The 24,295-nt window shown below is 40.7% G+C and overlaps 1 protein-coding gene across 3 annotated transcripts in view; it reads right to left on the bottom strand.

Annotated features, from left to right (window-relative positions):
• Positions 1-24,295, bottom strand: part of LOC138300266 (VPS10 domain-containing receptor SorCS1-like) — a 2,596,073-nt gene that overhangs the window by 463,237 nt on the left and 2,108,541 nt on the right. For all 3 annotated transcript variants that reach the window (XM_069239431.1, XM_069239430.1, XM_069239429.1), the window contains exons 14-15: positions 7,831-7,938; positions 6,946-7,063 (exon numbers count right to left, since the gene is read on the bottom strand). In XM_069239431.1, coding sequence (XP_069095532.1) covers positions 6,946-7,063; positions 7,831-7,938 — 226 coding nt within the window. The remainder of the gene's footprint in view (positions 1-6,945; positions 7,064-7,830; positions 7,939-24,295) is intronic.

Raw genomic sequence — 24,295 nt, 5'->3', positions numbered from 1 at the left:
TAGGAATTATGGTGATGTTTCAAGAAAAAAAAAATGGAGATGAAATCGAAGTGCATGTAGAAGAAATCTTAAAAGAGTAGATTTAGGACTTTTATTGAAACTGGGCTTTATGAATTGGGCGCCTATTTAGATGGATGAATAGAGATCTCTAATAAATCACTTTGGACTTGAAGCAGGCAAACACAACACAGTGCTAACAAGACCATGAAATGTATCTGCTTTTCCTGTCACTCGGAAACATTGTCAGTAAAATTGCTTCAGTAGTAAGGAAAGTGCAGTGGATTGGAAACAGGCACCTAATTGGAAGGCAATGACAACATTTTTGTCGAGTATTGGTAAGGCAAGCAAATTTTTTTCTCAAATATCTGACTAAATACATAGGACACAGCAAAATAATTGCATGCTTTTATGGAGTCATCTGGTATTTATGGCCATTTGTTATATATTGGCGCCACTTATGGCATATAGGAAAAAGTTAAGACACTGTTTTCACTCTGTAGCACTGGCGACAGCGGATTGTTTCTTTCCATAATCTAAGAGTTCGCATTCAGGTTCTTGAGAAATGTGGCATTAAAGCACTTTGTTATTTATGAGCCATTACGTCAATCCATCACTGACTAGGTGTGCAATATCCAATGTGACTGTAGCCTCCAGCAACTGACAACGGTGAATCAAAACTGACATATTCTTCCTGGAATAAACGTGTACCTGCCAAAGTGCTGAATGAAATGTTAGAAGAGAAAAAAAAAGTTACCCTACTAGTCTTTGTTTTTAAATAACACGAAACTTTTCAAGGTTTGATTACTACACTCCACATAAAATATACATCAGAATCAGTAAATGTTCCCAGCTAGGGACCACGAGTTGGAAGGGCAGGGAGTTAGTGACCAACAAAGTGGTAAGTTCGTGGCCTTGGGGCAGAAAAACGTACTTACAAGACGACATTGAGAACACACATGAACAAAGCCAACAGCCCTGGCTTTGTTTTACCGCATTCACCATAACAGGCACACGAAAGTAATAGTAACACTCATATGTGGAGCCTTATGAACTATACGTCAGGGTCAGTAATTACTTTCAGATGGTGGTTGCAGGTTGGGCCCACCGGCACTCATTTTTGGCGACCAACACTTACTATTTTCATCTCAGTTTGACCCAGAGCAAGAGAAAGAAAAACACAAATGTGAAAGGAGGAAGATAAAGATGAAAAACAGTGACATAGGGAGAAAGTAGGGATGAAACAGAACTCGCTCGAGTAGCATTAAGTGGCAGGGAGCGTCTCGTATGAAAGATATATGGTGCGGAGTGAAGAATAGGCAGTGTATGCTTTTGGCACCTCTGATATTCGGAAGCGCTAGCCACTGGCTTCTAAGCAAAACGTTGGACTTATTGTTCTACAAATTAAGTACTGATCAGGGGGTAACAAATTATGCAGCCCTGCAGACTAATTTGCATGAAATGTTCTTCACGTTATGCAGGTAGAAAAGGCAAGGCAAATTGGCTAATTAAATGGTAAAAAAAACTTTCATTATTTTCTGTAGGATCATTAGCTAGCTGTTTAAAAAAACAACAAAAAAACACATCAATAGACTAATATACAAAGGAGTCTTTTTCGCCTTGAGAAAGAAATGCTAGCACCTAGAAGTATCCTAGAAATACCTTTTTGCTTTTCTGGCGCCAGTACAAAGCTTGCATTAGGATGTCTTTTCAGTTGTGATTCTTACTTCACAAATGACACAGATGTTACCAGATGCATATTAAATTGTTTTACACTGATTTATGAGTGGTAAAAACTAACATTATTAGTAAAACCAACAATTTCGGACTTTGTCAGTATAGTTTGTAATCTTAAATGTGAAATTATTTTTTTAATTCAATTAGAATTTTTAATTTAGCAGGAGGTTGTTGCCTTTATAGTGAATTAGGGAGGTAAGGTATTCTAAAAAGTAAATTCTTTTAATTTTTAATTTATTAATTGACAATATATCAGTCATTTAACAGATTGTTATTTTGATTATTTGTTTTAAAATTGTTATTTGATGTGTTCAGTTATAAAATTCTGTAAATTATTTATAGAATTCTTTTTTAAATGTGTTCATTTTACTTAATTTGATGGCATTCATTTACATTGTTTGACTTTTTGCGGGATAGTAGGACAGAAGCATGTTTATTTTAATTATTTTTAATTTTTTGTATTTGTAGAATACAAAATTTATATTTTTGGAATTAAATGTAATTATTATTTATCCTTACTTTTTAAAATTCATTATATATGTTTACATATTTGAATTTAGTTTTATATTTAAATGTTTGTTTAACAAAGTTTAGGAGTTTGAAAAGTAAATCCGACCTGTCCAAAGTAGACTACTTTTTGCTTCTGGTTACATTGGAGAGGGAGTAGTGAATATAACCTCTTCAAAGTCCAAAGCCTCCCCTGCTTTTTATTCTCTACAAAAGATTCGAATTTCAACATTTTCCCTACTGCTGTAAATTTTGAAGTAAAAACAGAAAACCAGACTCCTCTTAAGTCCAAGATTTTCCCCAGTAGTCTTTAGTTAGAAGTGTTAGAGTTTATTTTTTAACTTATTTTTATACAAATAATGTTTATTTTTTATATCATAATTGTATGTGTTTTGTAGTAATTGTTTTTTTAATATAATATTATGTATGTTTTTGTACGTTATATGCATGTTACTTTTTATTTTAGTTTACAACTTTTTTTTTTGGTTAAATATTGTTTAATGTTTTAAACTATATATTTGCTTAAGTTTACATTTTGATTATACATCATATTTATGTTTAATTATATTAATTTATATTTAACTTACATTAAATAAATGGTATGTCTACAACGATAGATAGATAGATAGATAGATAGATAGATAGATAGATAGATAGATAGATAGATAGATAGATAGATAGATAAATAGATAGATATTTAGGAACATTTTTCCCATAAGAAAAAGACACATCAGCACTCCAAAGGATAACAGCTTTAAGTACATACAAATAAATACAATACTCTTTTCATGATCAATAATGTATTTATTTTGGCACAACATGTAAGAAGAAATATTAGGTTTATTTTTACAACCAAAGCATATGTCAGTTTCTATGTAAGTCCTTTATAGATGTCTGTCACATGCTCTGCACGTCGAAACACATCACAAGCAATAAAAACCTCCACGGTTAGCCTTCTGAGTGCAGATGCATCTTTTTCTTTTGTAAGAAAGGTTCTTGATTATATTGGACGGAATCAGGATCTGCCTATCTTGCACCAGCACCGCATGTGGTGGGGCCCTATAGTACCAGATGAGTGTCTCACATATATACAGAGATTTTTCTATACACTGTTGATATTTAATGTTTTAAACTATATATTTGCTTTTTTGAACATTATATATTATATTTATGTTTTATTATATTAAAGTATATTTAGTTACATTCAATGTAATGGTTTGTCTACATCGATATATATATATATATATATATACATACATATATAGATACATATATTTAGCAAACTTTTCCCAAAAGGCAAAGATACATCAGCACTCCGAAGGATAACAGCACCAATTCACCACAAAAAAGCACAATATTCTTTTCATGATGAATATTGTATTTATTTTGGCCCACCAGGACATGTTTCTGTGTGTGTTTAGAAGAAATAGGGTTAGTTTTTACAACTGAAGCATTTATCAGTTTCTAAGTAATTCCTCTATTTATGTCTGTCACATGCTCTGCACATCGAAACATCGCAAGCATTAAAAACCTTCATGGTTAGCTTCTGAGTGCAGATGCATCTTTTTCTTTTGGAAGAAAGCTTCTTGAATATATTGGACAGAAATAGGATCTGCCTATCTTGCACCAGCACCACAGGAGCTAGGGCCCTATAGTACCAGATTAGTGGCAGTTATAGTTAGGACCATATATTTTGACTTGCCTATACCTTCTGGTTGAACTGTTCCCATGGGGGACAGGGTCAAGACTGATTTGCATATGGTTGGGTCCAAACTGGTGTGGCATGGTGAACAAATGAAGTGATGGATGAAACCTAGATGTGTGACTGGAGGTGAATATTTGATTGGTTCTACATTCCACCCATCATTTGTGTTTGTTTGCTTTTGTCACCATCCGTGCACCAGGTATGCCCAGAAATGGGTTTCAGGCTCAGTATGCCACTGGATTCAAGCTAGCCTGGCTGGTGAAGGGTGATACCCTGAAACCGATCCCAGGATGCTTGTTTCCAGTCCAGGGAGGACCTGACCTGAAGTTCCGGCTGGACTGTACTCATGGACAACAGGGTCAAGACTGATTTGCATATGGTTGGGTCCAAACTTGGTATGGTGAGCAAAATAATTGATGGATTAAACCTGTGACTGGGGTGAATGTTTGATTGGTTCCACATTCCATCCATCATTTGAGTTTGTTTGCTTTTGCCTATATCATTGTCACTGTTTGACAAACCTTCATGAAATAAAAAAAATAAAAAAAATAAAGTGGCCCAGTGATTCTTGTTGCGCACGGAAACTTTTGGGGCGATCTGTCAAGCAGGGAATGAGGAAAAAGGGAGGTCAATAAAGTTGAGTTTCCCATGTTAATTCCCATAGTATTTTTAGACCCAAGTACAGTGTGTACCGCTGGCCGAATTTGGCAGAAAATTAGCTTTCGGTACACAGATTACGCTTTGCCTATTTGTTGTTAATCTTGAGTAGTTTTTGAGAAATTAAAGGGAAATTAAGTTTGCATATTTAGGGATGCAGATCCTTTGCAATGATTCACGACAAAAGACGAGCTTGTGCAGTGAAAAGCACAGCTCTGACTGGATGCCAACACTTCTAACCAAGAAGGGTTGGCAGCCATCTTGGGACTCAGCTTGAGCCAAGTCCCATAAAAAAAGTGCAAAAAAAGAAAAGGGGCAATGGTAGAGAAGTCCTGAGCCCTTAGCTCTGGTGCCGGGGTCCCAGAGGGACCCTGCCAGAGCAAATTTAGCTTTTTTTATTTTTTTTATTTTTTATTTTTTTTCTTTAATTCACAGGAATTTTGTTATATATATATATAAAAAAAACTATAGCAGGCTCTGGCACTTGTTTTTTTAATAAGCCCCCCTACTCCCCCGCCCAAATTAAATGTTTAGGCCAGGCCCTAGGGGATGGGATCCCCTGGGCTGAGAGCAGCCTGGGAAGGGCATGCAGCCCCCTTTCTCCCCAAAAAATGAAATATTTACATGGGGCCCCTGGAGATGGGGTACCTGGGGTTGATAGCCTGAGGAAGGGGAATATGTGGAGTTGGGTTAGAACTATTTTGTGATCGAACCAGAGCGTATTAATGAAGTTGGTAGGCACGCCACTGCCAAATTAATAATCCACTTTCTTACAGCGTAACTTGTGACCGATGATGGAAATACTGCAAGCCAGAGTACATGTGAATGTCAGTGGCCCTAATATTTGAGTGTTTTTTTACTAGACCTAAAATATGTTTCAGATGGTAGCAGATGCTGCAAGCTCAGGCTCTTTTTAACACCACCGTATAGATATTTGTTGGTGGTAATACTGGAGGTTATGTTCAGTAAAGCGGATTCCTAAGAAGAGCCTTGATAAGCATGATGGCGCAATCGTAGTGATGCATTTATTGTCAATTATATTTTGGAGTAATTCACTGTCTGAAGCCAATTATGTTTTGCTTACTGAATAAAATGAACAAATTATATTTCTTGTACTCTTGGGAGATTATTTTTATACAATGAAAGCAAGTATATGTTCATGAGGGCAAAGAAGCAACATGGAGGTTACGTTCAACCATCAGATTGAGGCTCCCAATAATAAATGAGTATAAATCCTGTTAAAAATAACATTTTATGGTATGAATAGCAGAGAAATGTGTACAACTGGTGACCTCTGTCTAATTTGTGCAGTGTTTTGAAGTTTCACAAAATCCAATAGCACGTTTGAATATCTATGCAAAATATATTTCAGCAGTTATATTCCATTTCCACAATGCATTCTTCAGTGTATTATCTGCAGGGAGGACAATTCACTGGAGTTTTTGCATGATAGAAATGTGTGAAACTACATTTTGCTGCAAAGTGTAATTTTCCTGACAGAGAAAATATCATCCCCATGGAGAACACTCTTGCAGTCACCGCATAAAATATTGTGAATATTCCTTCCTTTTTAAATATTGAAAAAAGCTTCCTGTCCCTATTCTCATATACCTGCGTCCTTTGCCATCCACCACGTTTTTCATGAGTGTCAGGAAAAAGCTAGTTTTATTAATCCTGCCACTGGAATTACTCAGTGCTTAATTTGTAAATAAAAAGGTGCTGGTGTCCAAAGCCCTCCTCTTAAACACGCGACTGCTACAATTAAATGTGTGAACACGGAATACTGAGGCGGCGTAATCCTGAAGCCATCTTGGGCCTCTTCAATCCACATAAAGCCACTCCCTGCCCCTTCAGCTCACTCTTGCAGCTTTCTACTTTCTCCCTTTGTGACGCTTTTTCGTTTTTCCGCTCCTTCGTCTTTCCCATATGTGTCTTTTGCTCGCAGCAAATGCTTGAGGCAGAAGAATAAGCCCCGGCCCTCAAAAATAAGTGCCGGTGCTCAGCACCGGAAAAAAACAAGCACAAATTAAGCACTAGAATTACTGCTGTAGTGAATCTGCTATACTGCCAAATTGTCGACTTTGTAAAACTGATCTGCAAGCAGAAATGTTCATCAATTCTGTAAGTTTAGATAACAATTTTCACACGCAGATCAGATTTACATTCACGTAAGTTTGACTTGCATGCGCAATAACCGTTGTGAACTAGGTCTAATTCTCCACAGTTATCAAAGACATTGAAGGCTGAAATTAGAGATGACAATCACACAACAAATTTCCTGAACTATCATGCACCACATGACTCAGTTATGGACTCAAGTATCATTCGATTGGTTTTATTACCTGACTGTGGAGCTGCCAGGGTCGATAATCCTCCCGGGTACACCTTCTATCAAAAATAGATTTGTAGTCAACTTTAACCAATTGCCACTCTGAACGATGGCTGAAGTGTCCAAAAACCCTAATTAGAAATTAAACAAATAACACAGTTAGGCATCAACGGAAAGCAAAATAATTTTACAGATAGGTAGTCCAACGATAGATCTATCTCATGTTTGGATGAAACTAACCAGTACCATATGATCCATGTTTTTAATTTTATGACGTGGGACCGCCCGCTTAAAGCACCATGTCTATTTTAGAATTTCAGTTCCATGCTGTGAAATATAAATGGCGTTTAGTACACTTCGGAAACATCCATTCTTTGATTCATTGCCCTCTGTGGTACTGGGACTATAGTTCAGGATATATCTCGACAACTTTAGGTCAATTTTATGAAGAAGTGAGATATGTATTCATTATTAGGATAAACAACTGCATAGGGTGTGACGTTTACATCTAAGTAACTTCCAAAATGTGACTATGAATCACAAAAAATTGGCATATCTCGAAGTTTCCTCTTACTAGAAAGATATTGGTGCTGGGTAATGCAATTAAAACATTTTAGAAGTGAGAACAAATATATGCAGGTGTATATGTTTCAAAATGAAATGTATTGTGCCACTGGGAAGGGTCTTTAATAAAGAAGCAGTTGTAAACGACACTGCTGAGGTCAACTTAAGAATGAAATGGCATAAGAAGACGCTAAGTGAAGAAAGATCGAGATCTGGAATGTGGACAGATCATTAAAGCATAATAGAAAGTTGAAAGCTGAAAAACTGTCTTACTTTAGTTCCATCAGAAACCATGCCCAATGAATCTGAGCTAAGCAATTTAGTGGTTTCTTACGTCATTATCAGAGTTTCTTCTCCGGGTTCTCCCAAAACTCCATCCACAAAAAGGGGGGTTGAAATGAACATGTACTTGCTCCATGATCTCCCTTCATCAAAACTCAACCTAGCAGCAAATGCAAACAGAGGTCAAAGTTAGCCAACAAATGAGTTTGCCTCCCACCATTATATATTTCATTTAATGCAGTCAACAAATATATTATGATGAAGCAACCTAAGAAAACGTTCTGCAAATATTGATCTTAACAAAAAGATGTAGTTCCTGTGTGTGCGTATCAGTCCAGATATCATTGCAGACATTGTTCATGGACTTCAAGCAATTTAGAATTAAAATCGGGATGCCAATAATGTATTTACTGGTCACTGCACCATACCCAATTTAATTGTGAAAAACCATTACAATTTTTGATTAGTAACTACTTGTGATTGATTTTTCAATGTAAATCAATTGGATACATTAATGAGATCAATAAACCCAGAGTAAAGATCACCATTCATGATGATGGGTAAGCACTGCGGTCAATATAAATGTGTAAGTGACTCATGCTCAGCAGTGAAAACATTAGGTGAATAAACGAGCCCAGCTGTAAATATAAAAAAATATTTTGTTAGGCCGTTTAATTGTCTTAATGCATTTCAATCTTGCTTTCTAACAGTATGCTATTCTTTTTTGCCATATCGTGCTACGAGTTTCTAAATATTTTCGAACTACAACATTAAATTGACTTCTTCTAATCCGCAAATGTTGTGCAGTTCATTTAAGAAAACATAATATAAGCATAGCATCCAAAACGCTTTGGGTCTAACCAGGAAACTAAGAGACCTGTTATAACCACAATATCTCTATTGACGACTGCATTTGTCTGGGCTAATGCACAATCCAGCGAATGCTTGGCCTGTACCATGCATGCAGACAGTGGAGATGTAGTGGATATGTGGTGGAAAAGTGGAGATTGGAAAAAAAGATTATAGCTGATGGGATGAATTTATTTGCATGCTCCTCAGTGTTATATGCTGAGATCCAACAAATAGTTAAGCCACACAATGCATGGATAGAAATAATTGCAACAACCTTAATTCCCTGTCAATAACTGTGGGCACATTTTTATTTTTACTACAATACTTACACATTCAATTGAAATATTAGTAGTTTATCTGCTGCTGAGTTGGATCCGAGTGTTGCTCTTATTTACCATTGGATCAAATTTTAAATAATAAAATGGAATGCTACGCATAATTTTTGGACGTTACGAATTATTCAACCATTGTTGCCCATTATTTTCTTACTATCTACCTATAAAGAAGAGAAACATCCCTCCAAGGTTCACTGGTGCAACATATTTTTAAGGAAATATCCAATGATGTATCCATTTTTGGAAAACATGGCTTCTATGCCATTGTGCAAGGATTTTAATGGTACCTAAAAATAGCAACTTATAATATGGGAATGTACATTAGTGAACAACATTACTAGAATAAAGACTTAATAATGCAAAATATTCCATATGATTTATTTAAAATATCAAGTTTATAATTGTAAACAAAACCGTGTATTTTCCTTTGTGAGATTGTCTGTATATGGACATTGATAGATAAAAATGCGAGGAATAGCGGAAGTGACATCACACACCTTTTGACCTTAATGACATCAAAGAAAGCGACATGGTATGACCTGTTATCCCTGATTCTTCTCAGAAAGTGATGTCACAGGACATTAACCCTGATGATACTCTAATCTTGGTCATTGCTGATGTTTCTTAATAACTGAATGAATAATATAACTACACAAACAAATGCTGGTTTTAGATACCACCTATATTAGGGTTCTGACAATCTTTGATTCAGCGAAGAGTAATACTTGCCCTAATTTGTAGAGAATGAGTGAAGTGAATGAGAACCTTTAACTACTAGGTGGACTCAAGGGGGTTCTTCACAAAGAACATTTAGTAAAAATGGGATGACAGAGTGCATTTAAAAACACAATTGTCACATACATTCGCTAAAAAGTCAAACATTCTAAAAGGAATCTCATTAAACCTTCAACTCTTTACAATGTGTGCCAAGCCAATGAAACCCACAGCTGTTTACGAGTTGACCCATTTTTGTTCATTTTTTTTTTCAAAATTTGCTCAGGGTGCCCCTTTAAGTCAAAAATTCCTTCCATTACCCTCCAGGGCCAGCATTTTACCATGGATGCCCCTAATATGCCATGGATGCCAAATATGACAAAATTACATGCAATATCTTATGCTATAATTTTGCCATAAATGCAGCCTACGCACCATGAGTAACAATTAGGTCACATTATAACCTATAGTAAATGAAGGCCAACATTTTGTCATGGTTGCCTACCTCTCATATGCCACGGCTGTCCTCTTATGACATGAATTATGTGCAGAGTGCCAGCATCAGCATTTATCTGCAGATACCACATAATCCAAGATTCCCCTTTGGCATGCCAGTACTAGTATTTTATCATGGGTGCCCATTGTGCAGTCAATTACCTCCAGGATGCCAGTGCCAGGTTTTTGTGACATGTCTGCCATACTAAGAACAGTTTGCAGTAAGCCAGTACCAACATTTTACAATGAGTGCTTCTATAAGCCAAGAATGACCTTAAGTACGCTACGACTAAATGGAGACTCACAAGCATGATAAAAGATTCTTAAAGAAGCTCACTTAAATTCCCTCACACTCATTCTCACTCACTTCCACACATTCATTTTCATTTATTCTCTTTCTCTCAGTTCTACTGTCACTCACTCTCTCATTCATAAGTTCACTCATTCTCACTTTGATCCGATCATATTTTCTCACTCATCAACTCATTCCTTCATTTCAACTCATTTTCACTTATTCTGTGTGACTCATTCATGCTTTCATTCAACCTCACTCACATTCGTTCAGTCTTACTGTCTGATACTTTGTCATTTATTCACAACCACTTGCACTCACTGTTCCTGTCACTTATTCTCACTCACAATTACTTCACCCATAAAACACATCAGTGATTTATATTTCATTAGGTTGACGTTTTGACTCCAAAGTTATGGTGGATGAATACATGATGTATCTCTTTGTGGTCCTTTAGCTTTTTTAGTGAATTGAAGTTGGCTTCTATTTTTCTTTGCTGGATTAGTCCTAAAGGATGATGATTTGATTATATCACCATGCTATATTGTTTAAGTTAGCTGATTTTATTTTTTAGTGTTTTTTGTGCTTCACTTTATTATTAAGTTTGATTATGATTTTTTGTTTCACATTTGGTTATGGACTATATTGGATTTGTCTTGATGTTTAGTGATTATATTTGCGTCACGCTCTCATTGGTGTTTGGGTTGTGATTCCTGCCTCACTTATACTTTTCTCTGTCTCGTTTCACACCCTTCTTTTTTTCGGGTGATTTTTCGTGATTGGTTTCTATACTTGTTACCAGGGGTCTTTTCGTGGTCTGTTTTTAATTGACAACGTCGCATGGGACACCTTTGTGTGCCTTCTTGTTGGTTTGTATGTTTAATTGATATTTTTTACTTGATGTGCAGTCACAAGCCTGAAGAATTCTTTAGTTTAAAGACTTGCTGTTGGTTCTTCATGTCAATTTGGCATGCATAAAATCCAGACTACAACTATAACTGGAAATCTCCAAGACTGCTTGCATTTCATTACGTATGCATGACACTATGGGGGTCATTCCCAGGCTGGCGGTCTTCAGACCACCAGACTCTGTGTGGTTGTCAGACCACTGCAGTAGTGGTGGCCTGATCCACTCCATTCTGACTGAGGCTGAGCCGCCGTGGTCCAACCACTGACACTGCCAGGCTGCAGTCAGCCTGCAGCCTGGCGGTCCTGGCGGTTGTAATCCACCAGTACAACAATGGCAGCTGCGCTGCCCTCTGGATTACAAGTCCCCATCCGCTAGCCTTTCTATGGCGGTTTACACCGCTGTGGAAAAGCTGGCAGAATGATGGTGCCTGGAGGCCCCTGGGGGCCCGTCACACATTTCACTGCCCATATTACTGGCAGTGAAATGCGCTATGTGTGCTGCTGCACCCGCTGCACCGCCACATTGGTACCAGCTAATTTCCGAGCCAGCGTCAATGTTAAGGCCCTCTTCACCTCATGGATGGCGGGCGGAAACAGTGTTTCTGCTGCCGGTCCTGTTGTGAACTTAGAATAGAGCCAGCAGTGTCCTGGCAGCACTAGCGGGCAGGTGATGGGATGAGTATGATGAGCGGCCTCCGCTGCCCGCCAAAGTCAGAATGACCACCTCGGTTTGTAAACTGGGCATATTAAGATGGATATTATGCTCTATTGATTTATGCTATATTCTCATGTTTTATTCTGTGTGAATGCTAATAAATGTATGATTTGTTATATAAAAAAACTTGTTTGGTGTTAACATAGAATTGAATTTACCATTGGCATATTCACTTTTGTGCTCTGGACTTGTGTTCACCATAATCTATGTGGTTGTGCCTTTTTGCATTTTCCACAAATGTACTTCTTTGCAGCAGGGGTACTATCTGTTGTAGTACATAACAGATATGATCTTACCATTTTGATTGGGTGGGTTTCAGTGCTTGTGACATTGAATCCATTGCTGCTTTTAGTAATAGTTACAACTCATGTATTTGACTTGAGTGGCCAGCTTCATTCACACTTCATAGTAATCTAGCCTAGGCCATTGCCACCTCTGAACTCCAAAGAGATTACACTACTGAAGAGATGAGGGGTCAACTCATCACAGCTTAGCTGTGCCAGGATAAGGAGGAATTAGTCTGCTGTGGTTTGCTTTAGAATTCCTGCTCCATAACTGTATTCCTAGTCATTTTCGATTTTTACTTACAAAGGATGTGAGAGGAGAGTGGTGCTACTAGCACATCCCCAGACCCCAAACTGCATCACACTTCAGGAAAAGTGTAGGTAGAGAAGGCAAAACGTTTTAGGGTTGTGGAACATTACTACCTACCAATGCCATTCCACTTTCCATGAAATAAAAAAATCCTGGGAACCACACTGGTATTTCAGAACAAATGTAAAGCCAGAATAAGTAATATTTTGTCAAAGGAATATCTGAAGAATTCTTCCTCCCACGGATGTCAATTTCCACTCCCAGATCTCCTTTCCCAAACTGAGTAAGTGTTGTGTTTATAGGTATTAAGAAGTTATGTGGTTCATTGTCATCAATGGAATGTGGTGAGGGGTGTTCTGAGTTGAGCATTCCATGAGAGTTAGTTGATGACTGACTCTAGGAACGGTTGGTAGGAATTGTTGCTGTGCTGTGTGGCACCTGGAGAATACATCAACTTTGCCAACATATTTGCCTCAGTTGTACATGCTGCTCAAAAGAACCCATCAGAAACTGGCAATGAGTGGGTATCCAGATAGCACCTATAAACGGCATGGACTGGATCTTCATAATGGAGGCTGTTCATCACAATTCATGTTCCCTTGAGGGAAGTTACAGGAGTGCAAATGACTATTTCATGGAAGCAGTTGAAATTGACTTTAAGCGTATCATGCAGCAGTTTTAAAAGCTAATCATCAAGAGCTCCCTCATGCCAAAGCCCGGCATATGTAAGATTAACTAATTCCAGTGGCATTTTGTAAAAGTGACTTAGGCCCAGAGACAACTTCATTTCTATTGTTGTAAACAGTGGCACTAATGAAATTTATTCAAGCCTGCTCCTCCACTGGACTTGACATATTTATTGAAGCATACAGCAGCATTTGTGAAATTGATTCGAGCCCCGGCAGCTGTTGTGTGATTTTACTCGTGCTCTACTGCCTGTCATCAAGCGTTCCCTCACTCTGAGGCTCGGCACCCGCTGCACCATTATCCTGCTTCACTTCAATAGAATCTTACTTACTGCAGCTGCTGCATGTTCTACCCCCTTTCTTTGCCTGATGCGCTGGCAGAACACAAAGTAATACTTGTTGTGCAGCAATTACCAGCGTTTTCTAGCACAGCAGTATACTGTACAGACTGGTTCTCATTGGCCAATACCCAATTACTACTGACATTCCTATTGGCAAAAGTTTGTAGCATTACACTACAATTTTAATGCATAGTATGCCAACCCATTGTTAGTTTTATTGGTACAGCCCTGCTTACAGTTCAAAAGTGTTAACATTGAGTTCACAGGGTGATCATTATGTAAAATATGCACTGCCCAACACATTTTCTAGCAGAACCTGGTGTTCGAAAATCTAAATGGAAGCAATGGTTCAAAACATTTGACAGCTATTTAATGCAATTGATGGTTCCACATTTGCACCTATTAGGAAGTTGGTGCTTTTATACAGTTGCCTAGAATCAAAAGGAAAACGTATTTGAGCATTTATCTGCTGCTACACAAACTTCAGATACAGACTGGGATGTTCATATGGAAACTTTATGCAGGCTGAACAAAACACTTTAAGGAAGACACAAGTATAATTCTGGAGAGACACAGATTCTATATAAGATGACAATTACAACAAGAGTCAATCGTTTTTTGGCTGAACTTTGTATACTGATATACACATGCAAATTTGATGGAAATTATTGAACTATTAGGACAAGAAAACTCAAGAGAGGCTTATGTTGCAGAAATCCCAGTTTAAGTAAAACACTGGAGATTGCAAGGGCAATGAAAGATGAGTTCGTTTTGGCCTCAAAATAATTGAATGTATGCAGAAATGGGTCAGAAGCTGTCAACGCAGTTCCAAAAAAATCCAAAACCTTAACAGCTAATGTTCCTGAGGGCGAGAAACAAGGCAGTTGCTTTAGGTGTGGGTCTAGTACACATTTGGCAAATCCAAACAAATGCCCTACTGTGGGCGAAGTGTGTCTTAAATGTAGGAAAATTTGACTTTTTTGCACAAGTGTGCAAGGACACCCAGAAAGCGGGCATGTAAGAGCAGCAAGATAAAGGTTTGGATCACAGAGCATAAATTATTCAGAGTGGCACAAAGTAGTCCTGTCCATCAAAACTGTGGAAACAGTTCTGGATGCAAAGGGTAGTGGAGGTCCATTGTATAAACACAAATTCATATTCAAGACAGACGTGGTGCCTGTCATTCAGAAGGTGCTGAACCTACTCTTAAGTGTTTGTGGTTTATTTAAATAACATCTGGAGAAGTTGTGTATGGACAAGGTCATTGAGCCTATTGATTCCTCTCAGTGGGTATCATCCATTGTAGTAGCAAAAAAGAAAACAGGAGACATCTGACTTTATAAGAACATCATAATTGTTTTCCATTGCCTAGAAATCAAGAAATGCTGGCTCAACTGGGTGGATGGCAACAATTTTCATGTTTAGACTTAAGAGCAGCATATCATCAGGTGGAGTTAGCTAAGGAATCCAGCTCTTTAACAGCATTCAATACACCTTTTGGGACTTTCACGCTCTTATGGATGCCATTTAGCATGGCCTCTGTGGCCACGGACTTTCAAAAATTGATGTTCAGACTGTTTTGGGATAACTATAATGTTCTAGCATATCAGGACTATATTCTGATCTTTTTAAAAGACACCAAGGAACATTTGAGTGTACTGAGTGATATGTTGGCTACCTTAAAGAAACATGGCTTCATGGTTAGGAGGAAAAAATGTAAGCTCTTAGTTGGGAGCTGTTACAACTTGGGTCACCACACTTCAGGAGCAGGAGTTCACCCTAAGGCTGATTTGGTGGATGACATTTATGCCGGTCCCAGATCAGAGAACAAGGTTCAACCATGGTCCTTCCAGGGACTTTGTGAGTACTACTCAAAGTTCATCAATAAATTTGCACTTCAGTCAGAATACCTGAGGAAGATGCTGAGGAAAGTGGAATAATTTGTAGGGGACATTTAAGAGGAGTCAGCGTTTATGACTCTGAAAAAAGTTCATCATGAAAGCACCCTCATTGCATGCTTTCAGGGATGACTAGCAGTCTATTGTGAAAGTAAATGCAAATGGGGTTGACCTTGAGGCGGTACTCACACAGATAATATAAGGCAAAGAACATTGTAACGACTTTGCCTCGAGGTGCCTCTCTACAATTGAGTGCAAGTACAGCACAATTGAGAGGGAGGCACTGGCATGTGTGTGGGCAACCAAGCATTTTGAGACCTTTTTATGGGGGGAGAAGATTTGCCCTGGTAACTAATCACAAACCTTTGGTATATCGGATGTCTGAGAATGTTCATAATAAGGTTAGCCTGAGATTGGTGATTGTAGGAAGTTGGCTCTGTATATAGTATCTCAAAGTGAGAGCTAGTATGCACAGAGTCCAAGGGTTCCGCTTAGAGGTTGATAGTGGCAAAATGAGAATACTAATGCTTTATTTTATGGTAGTGTGGTCGATCAGTAGGCTTATCAGAGGGTAGTGCTAAGCATTTGTTGTACACACACGGGCAATAAATGAGTAACACACACTCAAAGACTAAACTCCAGGCCAATAGTTTTTATATAGAAAAATATATTTTCTTAATTTATGTTAGAACCACAAGATTCAAGATTTGAGGTAAGTACATAAAATGCATGGTACTTCACACAGGTAAGTATAGAACTTTGATTTGAAACAGTTATACACACAGTTTAGGTTAAAATGGCAATAAGCTATTTTAAAAGTGGAAACACTGCAAAAATCAACAGTTCCTGGGGGAGGTAAGTTTGGTTAAGTTTTTCAGTTAAGTAAAGCACTTACACAGTCAGTCTCCTGGGCATAGGCAGCCCACTGTTTGGGTTCAAGGCAACCCCAAAGTCACTGCACCAGCAACACAGGGCCCGTCAGGTGCAGAGGACAAAGAAGGGCCCACAACACACAGGGGCCTATGGAGAACAGGGGTGCTCCGGTTCCGGTCCTCTGGCAGGTAAGTACCTAGGTCCTCAGGGAGCAGACCAAGGGGGTTTTGTAGAGCACTGGGTGGGGGGGGGGGACACAGACACACAAAACACACCCTCAGTGGCACAGGGGCGGCCGGGTGCAGAGTGCTAAGTAGGCATTGGGTTTGCTATTGTAAGCAATGGAGGGTCCCGGGGTCATTTAGGTGATGCAGGCAGGGCACAGGGGGGCTTCTCGGGCCAGCCACTGACTGGGCTAGGTTGAGGGCTGCCTGCTGGTCACTCCTGCACTGGTGGGTGGTTCCTCTTGGTCCTTGTGGCTGTGGGTGCAGTGCTTGGTCCAGGCATCGAGTTCCTTGTTACCAGGAAGTCGCGGTCAGGGGGAGCCTCTGGATCCTCTCTGCAGGTGTCACTGTGGGATGCAGGAGGGTCGACTCAGGTTACTCACGTTGTTGCAATCACCTGAGAGTCCTGTCTGCAGTGTTAGTCCTCTGGAGCTCGAGCCGGGGGCGTCGGGTGCAGATTGAGAAGTCTCACACTTCCGGCAGGAAGAGAGAGTTCTTTAAAAGTTGCTTTAAAGCTGCAAAGATGTTGCAGTTTTTGAACAGTGCCGCTGTTTGTTAGACTTTTCATCCTTGTCGTGGTCTCCCTTAACTTTTTGCCTCTGTTCCCTAGGTTGTTGATGTGTGCTGGACTCTGTTTTGCTGTTTTTGTTACTCTGGGCACTTTACCACTGCTAACCAGTGCTAAAGTGCAAGTGCTCCTTTACAAAATATTTAAGTGATTGGTTTATCCATGATTGGCATATTTGATTTACTAGTAAGTCCCTAGTAAAGTGCACTAGAGGTGCCAGGGCCTGTAAATCAAATGCTACTAGTGGGCATGCAGTACTGGTCGTGCCACCCACATAAGTAGCTCTGTAATCATGACTCAGACGTGCCATTGCAGTGTCTGTGTGTGCAGTTTTATCTGTAAATTCGACTTGGCAAGTGTACCCACTTTTCAGGCCTAAACCTTCCCTTTTCTTACATGTAAGGCACCCCTAAGGTAGGCCCTATGTAGCCCCAAGGGCAGGGTGCAGTGTATGGTTAAGGTAGGACAAATAGTAATGTGTTTTATATGTCCTGACAGTGAAATATTGCTAAATTTTTTTTTTTTTTTTTGCAAGGCCTGTCCCTCTCATAGGTTAACATGGGGGCTACCTTTAAATCTGATTAAAGCGTAGATTCCCTTTGGGAGTGGATGGACATGTGGAGTTTGGGGTCTCTGAGATCACAATTTAAAAATACATCTTTTAGTAAAGTTGATTTTAAGATTGTGCGTTTGAAAATGCCACTTTTAGAAAGTGAGCACTTTCTTGATTACACCAGTTCTGTGACTCTGCCTGTTTGTGGATTCCCTGTCTGGGTCACTTTGACAGTTGGGCTGGTTGCACCTTATACTAGACAGTGACACAAAGGGAGCTGGGGTGTAGCCCACATATCCTGATGAGCAATTTGTGCTAGGGGGGAGGGGAGGAGTGGTCACTCGCACCTGAAAGGGCTGTGCCTGCCCTCACACAATGCAGTCTCCAACCCCCTGGTGAGTGTCTGGGGCCTGGCCTGGGCAAGGCAGGATTTCAGATTCCAAAGAGACTTTACTTTGAAGTAGACCTACTTCAAAGGAGAAACTGGGTATAAGAGGGGCACCCAAAACCACAGACTTTAGAATACTTCTGGAAACAAGAGGAACCTCTGCCTGGAGAAGAGCTGAAGAGCTGAGAAGTGCTGCCCTGCCTGTGGCTGTGCTTTTTGGAGCTATCCTGCAGTTGCTGCTTCTGCCAGAGTAAAAGGGCAAAGACTGGACTTTGTGTGCCTTCCATCTTGTGAAAAAATCTCTAAGGGCTTGATTTAGAGCTTGCCTCCTGTTGTTTGAAGTCTCAGGGATAGCAAAGACTTCTCTCTGCCTGCACCTGGAGTCTCTGGAGAGACTCCTGCTCTGACAAGTGGTGCCCTATCCAGTCCCTGGGCCCTTGAAAGGAAAGCTGGTGGAAATCCAAGGACATCGATTTTGGACCGACGCCGCTGCTGAATCCGGTGACGCCACCTGCACCCGATGCCATGACCTTCGCTGGAACGCGACGATCTTCGCAGACCGACGCCGCTGCAGCCCCGCTGAAGTCCGCGACTCTGTGGAAATCGCCGCACCACGTCGTGACCAACGCCGCTCAAAGTGCACGGATTCAACGTTTCGCACTGATGCAGCAATCCCCGACTTCGCGCATCGACTTGTTTTCACTCTTCACCAAAGGTACTGTACTTGGGGGTCTACGCGACTTCATATCCGGCGCCGCTGTTGTCGACTTGTTGGGAACGACTCCGTCACGACGCCGTGTTAACACCTCATGAATGCATTTTGTGTTTCTAAGCGCTATTTTTGAGTTTAACCTTTAAAAATTCATAACTTGACTTGTGTAAAGGGAGTGCAGAATTATTAGGCAAATTAGTATTTTGACCACATCATCCTCTTTATGCATGTTGTCTTACTCCAAGCTGTATAGGCTCGAAAGCCTACTACCAATTAAGCATATTAGGTGATGTGCATCTCTGTAATGAGAAGGGGTGTGATCTAATGACATCACCACCCTATATCAGGTGTGCATAATTAATAGGCAGCTTCCTTTCCTTTGGCAAAATGGGTCAAAAGAAGGACTTGACTGGCTCAGAAAAGTCAAAAATAGTGAGATATCTTGCAGAGGGATGCAGCACTCTTAAAATTGCAAAGCTTCTGAAGCGTGATCATCGAACAATCAAGCGTTTCATTCAAAATAGTCAACAGGGTCGCAAGAAGCGTGTGGAAAAACCAAGGCGCAAAATAACTGCCCATGAACTGAGAAAAGTCAAGCGTGCAGCTGCCACGATGCCACTTGCCACCAGTTTGGCCATATTTCAGAGCTGCAACATCACTGGAGTGCCCAAAAGCACAAGGTGTGCAATACTCAGAGACATGGCCAAGGTAAGAAAGGCTGAAAGACGACCACCACTGAACAAGACACACAAGCTGAAACGTCAAGACTGGGCCAAGAAATATCTCAAGACTGATTTTCTAAGGTTTTATGGACTGATGAAATGAGAGTGAGTCTTGATGGGCCAGATGGATGGGCCCGTGGCTGGATTGGTAAAGGGCAGAGAGCTCCAGTCCGACTCAGACGCCAGCAAGGTGGAGGTGGAGTACTGGTTTGGGCTGGTATCATCAAAGATGAGCTTGTGGGGCCTTTTCGGGTTGAGGATGGAGTCAAGCTCAACTCCCAGTCCTACTGCCAGTTCCTGGTAGACACCTTCTTCAAGCAGTGGTACAGGAAGAAGTCTGCATCCTTCAAGAAAAACATGATTTTCATGCAGGACAATGCTCCATCACACGCGTCCAAGTACTCCACAGCGTGGCTGGCAAGAAAGGGTATAAAAGAAGGAAATCTAATGACATGGCCTCCTTGTTCACCTGATCTGAACCCCATTGAGAACCTGTGGTCCATCATCAAATGTGAGATTTACAAGGAGGGAAAACAGTACACCTCTCTGAACAGTGTCTGGGAGGCTGTGGTTGCTGCTGCACGCAATGTTGATGGTGAACAGATCAAAACACTGACAGAATCCATGGATGGCAGGCTTTTGAGTGTCCTTGCAAAGAAAGGTGGCTATATTGGTCACTGATTTGTTTTTGTTTTGTTTTTGAATGTCAGACATGTATATTTGTGAATGTTGAGATGTTATATTGGTTTCACTGGTAATAATAAATAATTGAAATGGGTATATATTTGTTTTTTGTTAAGTTGCCTAATAATTATGCACAGTAATAGTCACCTGCACACACAGATATCCCCCTAACATAGCTAAAACTAAAAACAAACTAAAAACTACTTCCAAAAATATTCAGCTTTGATATTAATGAGTTTTTTGGGTTCATTGAGAACATGGTTGTTGTTCAATAATAAAATTAATCCTCAAAAATACAACTTGCCTAATAATTCTGCACTCCCTGTATGTTGGATTTTTGTCATTTTGGTCTTGTTTTGTTTAGATAAATATTTCCTATTTTTCTAAACTGGCGTTGTGTCATTTTGTAGTGTTTTCATTAAGTTACTATGTGTGTTGGTACAAATACTTTACACCTAGCACTCTGAAGTTAAGCCTAATGCTCTTCCAAGCTACCAAGGGGGCAAGCAGAGGTTAGCTGTGGGTGATTCTCTTTTACCCTGACTAGAGAGAGGGTCTTTGCTTGAACAGAGGGTAAGCTGACTGTAAACCGAAGACCCCATTTCTAACACTGTTCTTGGGAGTTTCTTGGTCCTTCAGGTTCATGGCAGTCCTCTCAGTCCTCAGAGGTCGCTGGTCCCTGTCGGATGCGTCACTGTGCAGGTTCTTTGAGTCTGGAGGCAGGCCGGTAGGGCTGGGCCAAGTCAGTTGTTGTCTCTGTCGTCTCTGCTGGGCTTTCAGGTCAGCAGTCCTTCTTTCTTCAGGTTGCAGGAATCTCCTTTCCTGGGTTCAGGGTCACCCCTAAATACTAAATTTAGGGGTGTGTTTAGGTCAGGGGGGCAGTAGCCAATCGCTACTGTCCTGGAGGGTGGCTACACCCTCTTTGTGCCTAATCCCTGAGGGGAGGGGGGGCACATCCCTATTCCTACTGGGGGAATCCTCCAATTTCAAGATTGAGGATTTCTAAAGGCAGGGGTCACTTCAGCTCAGGACACCTTAGGGGCTGTCCTGACTGGTGGGTGACTCCTCCTTGGTTTTCACACTATCTCCTGCAGCCTTGTCGCCAAAAGTGGGGGCAGTGGCCGGAGGGGTGGGCATTTCCACTAGCTGGGATGCCCTGGGGTGCTGTAACAAAAGGCATGAGCCTTTGAGGCTCACCACCAGGTGTTACAGTTCCTGCAATGGGAGGTGAGAAGCACCTCCAACCAGTACAGGCTTTGTTCCTGGCCACAGAGTGACAAAGGCACTCTCCCCATGTGGCCAGAAACTTGTCTGGTTGTGGAAGGCTGGCAGAAACTAGTCAGCCTAGCACTAGGAGTCAGACTAGTATTCAGGGACATCTCCAAGATGCCCTCTGGGTATGTTTCACAATAAATCCCACACTGGCATCAGTGTGCATTTATTGTGCTGAGACGTTTGGTACCAAACTTCCCAGATTTCAGTTTAGCCATTATGGAACTGTTGAGTTTGTAACTGACAGACTCCCAGACCATATACTCTTTATGGCTACCCTGCACTTACGTCTAAGGTTTTGCTTAGACACTGTAGAGGCATAGTGCTCATGCACTTATGCCCTCACCTGTGGTATAGTGCACCCTGCCTTAGGGCTGTAAGGCCTGCTAGAGGGGTGACTTACCTATGTCACAGGCAGTGAGAGGTGGGCATGGCACTCTGAGGGGAGTGCCATGTCGACTTAGTCATTTTCTCCCCACCAGCACACACAAACTGTGAGGCAGTGTGCATGTGCTGAGTAAGGGGTCCCCAGGGTGGCATAAGACATACTGCAGCCCTTAGAGACTTTCCCTGGCAACGGGGCTCTTGGTACCAGGGGTACCCTTTACAAGGGTCTTATCTGTGTGCCAGGGCTGTGCCAATTGCGGGAACAAAGGTACAGTTTATGGAAAGAACATTGGTGCTGGGGCCTGGTTAACAGGGTCCCAGCACACTTTCAATCATAACTGGCATCAACAAAAAGCAAAACATCAGGGGGTAACCATGCCAAGGAAGGCATTTCCTTACAGTGATACTGTTGCCAAGGATGCATGAGTTTGATTTTCTAATCGAGCAAATTCTAAGTGGGAAGAATTACCGTGTGGATTTTCTGTCCAGGTGTCCCCTTTACAGAATCTACACTAATCTAGAGGAAGAGGAAGTGGAGTGTGTTGTTGAACTCGTTGGTGGGTTGGAAGTGCTAGAGGGAGCTGCAGGAAGGCAAGGATGGAAGGAGTGTGCTTAACATGATGAATATGTCAAGAAAATTAAAAGTTGGCCTGAGTAGAGAAATGTAGGTGATGGTCTTCAGTTCTTCCATAAAGTAAAGGATGAGTTGACCATCGAGGATGATACCATTCTGAGGGGAAATGTACTTGTCCCCCCACTGGAGCTAAGGTCAAGACTGATTACTATTGCCCATCAAAAACATCTTGGGATGACTGGCATGAAAAAAATGGCTTAGCCTGTACTATTGATAACAAGGAATGGATGCTGGAGTGGAAATGTATGTGGGCAGGTGTGTGAATTGTTAAGAAGTTGACAAAACTGTGAGGCTGCTCAACACTCCCCTTCACCCAGTGAGGTTTCTTAATGGTTCCTGGGAGAACTGGGGATGGACTTTGTTAGTCCCATGTAAAATCTGGATGCTGAGAAGAGGTATGCACTGGTATTAGTAGATTATTACTCAAAATGGATTGAGTGCAGATTTTGAGAGAACCAGCTGCATCTGCAGTAATAGGGATGTTGAAAGACATCTTTCGCAGAGAGGAAGGATTTTTTTTATGGATAATAAGGTCCAGTTCAAATCACATACAATGCATTCATTTTTTAAGTTATTTGAAGTTAAACACCTGTCAGAGGCCTTGTAGAGTTCACAGAGCAATGGCATGGCTGCGAGGGTGAACCGAATGCTAAAAGAGAGGATGTAGCTGAAGCTGTCCAAGACAGGTTATGGGGTTATCACAACATTACAGACGCTCACAGGAGTTTTTCAATGTTTGCTACTGAAGAGCATGTATGTAAGTTAAGTACTAGGTGGGTGACGAAACATATACAAAGCAAGGTCAGGCTATCTGATTTAGGACAGGGGACGGTTAAAATGGAAGATGCTCAGCTGAAAAGTAAACTTGAGCTCTGACAAGGTAAAGAATATGAGAGGTGCATTTTCAAGTGGATGGTGTGGTCAAGAGGGAAAGTTTATTGTGTGCCAATAAGAACTATTTTTTTCCCAAAACTCGAATTATCAAAGTTGCTATACAGGTGCAAAAAGGAATGTGGTGGAGCAAAAGAACTGTGGTCCTAGTTGACAATAAGGATTGTGTGGGGGTACTGAGTGATGACATGGAGGTTTCCCAAACAGAGGGGTGGTGGTTAGTTGAGCAAAATATCCCCAGACATGAGGAGCAGGTTCAATCAGAGGAATGTTTGGGGAGAGCAGGTGAGATGACTGGGACCGCAATAGTATGGGTGCGTTAAAGGTGTCCTTTGGGTGGAGCAGCAGTGATCAGTCTCCTCAAAAGAAGGTAAAAGACAAATGCGACCACCTATTTGAAAGCCTATTTATTGGAGTGAGATGTTGGTGTCATAGTTCCGCATATGTTTCATTTAATTTGTGTTGTGTGCGGTCTGTGTGACTGGGTCTTTGGGTATTTGTTGGTGTTTGGTTTTGTAATTGGGTTTGGTTTGGAGATTTGTGAACTCTCTATCTTAAGGATAGATTTGTTGTTCGCAAAAGGAGGTCAGATGTGTTGTGTTTATGGGTATTAAACAACTAGGGGGTGGAACGCCATCAATGGATAGTGGTGAAGGGTGTTCTGTTTGAGTATTCTATGGGAGTCAATTGTTGACTGATGCCAAGAGCTGTTAGTGGGAAACGTCGATGTGCTGTCTGGCATCTGGATAATAAATCTACTTTGCCAAAATATTCTCCT

This window comes from Pleurodeles waltl, chromosome 6 (genome assembly GCF_031143425.1).
Source record: "Pleurodeles waltl isolate 20211129_DDA chromosome 6, aPleWal1.hap1.20221129, whole genome shotgun sequence".
In the NCBI taxonomy this organism is placed as follows: Eukaryota; Metazoa; Chordata; class Amphibia; order Caudata; family Salamandridae; genus Pleurodeles; species Pleurodeles waltl.
Note: the sequence above shows the minus strand (reverse complement) of the source record. Positions and strands in the feature narration are given on the sequence as shown.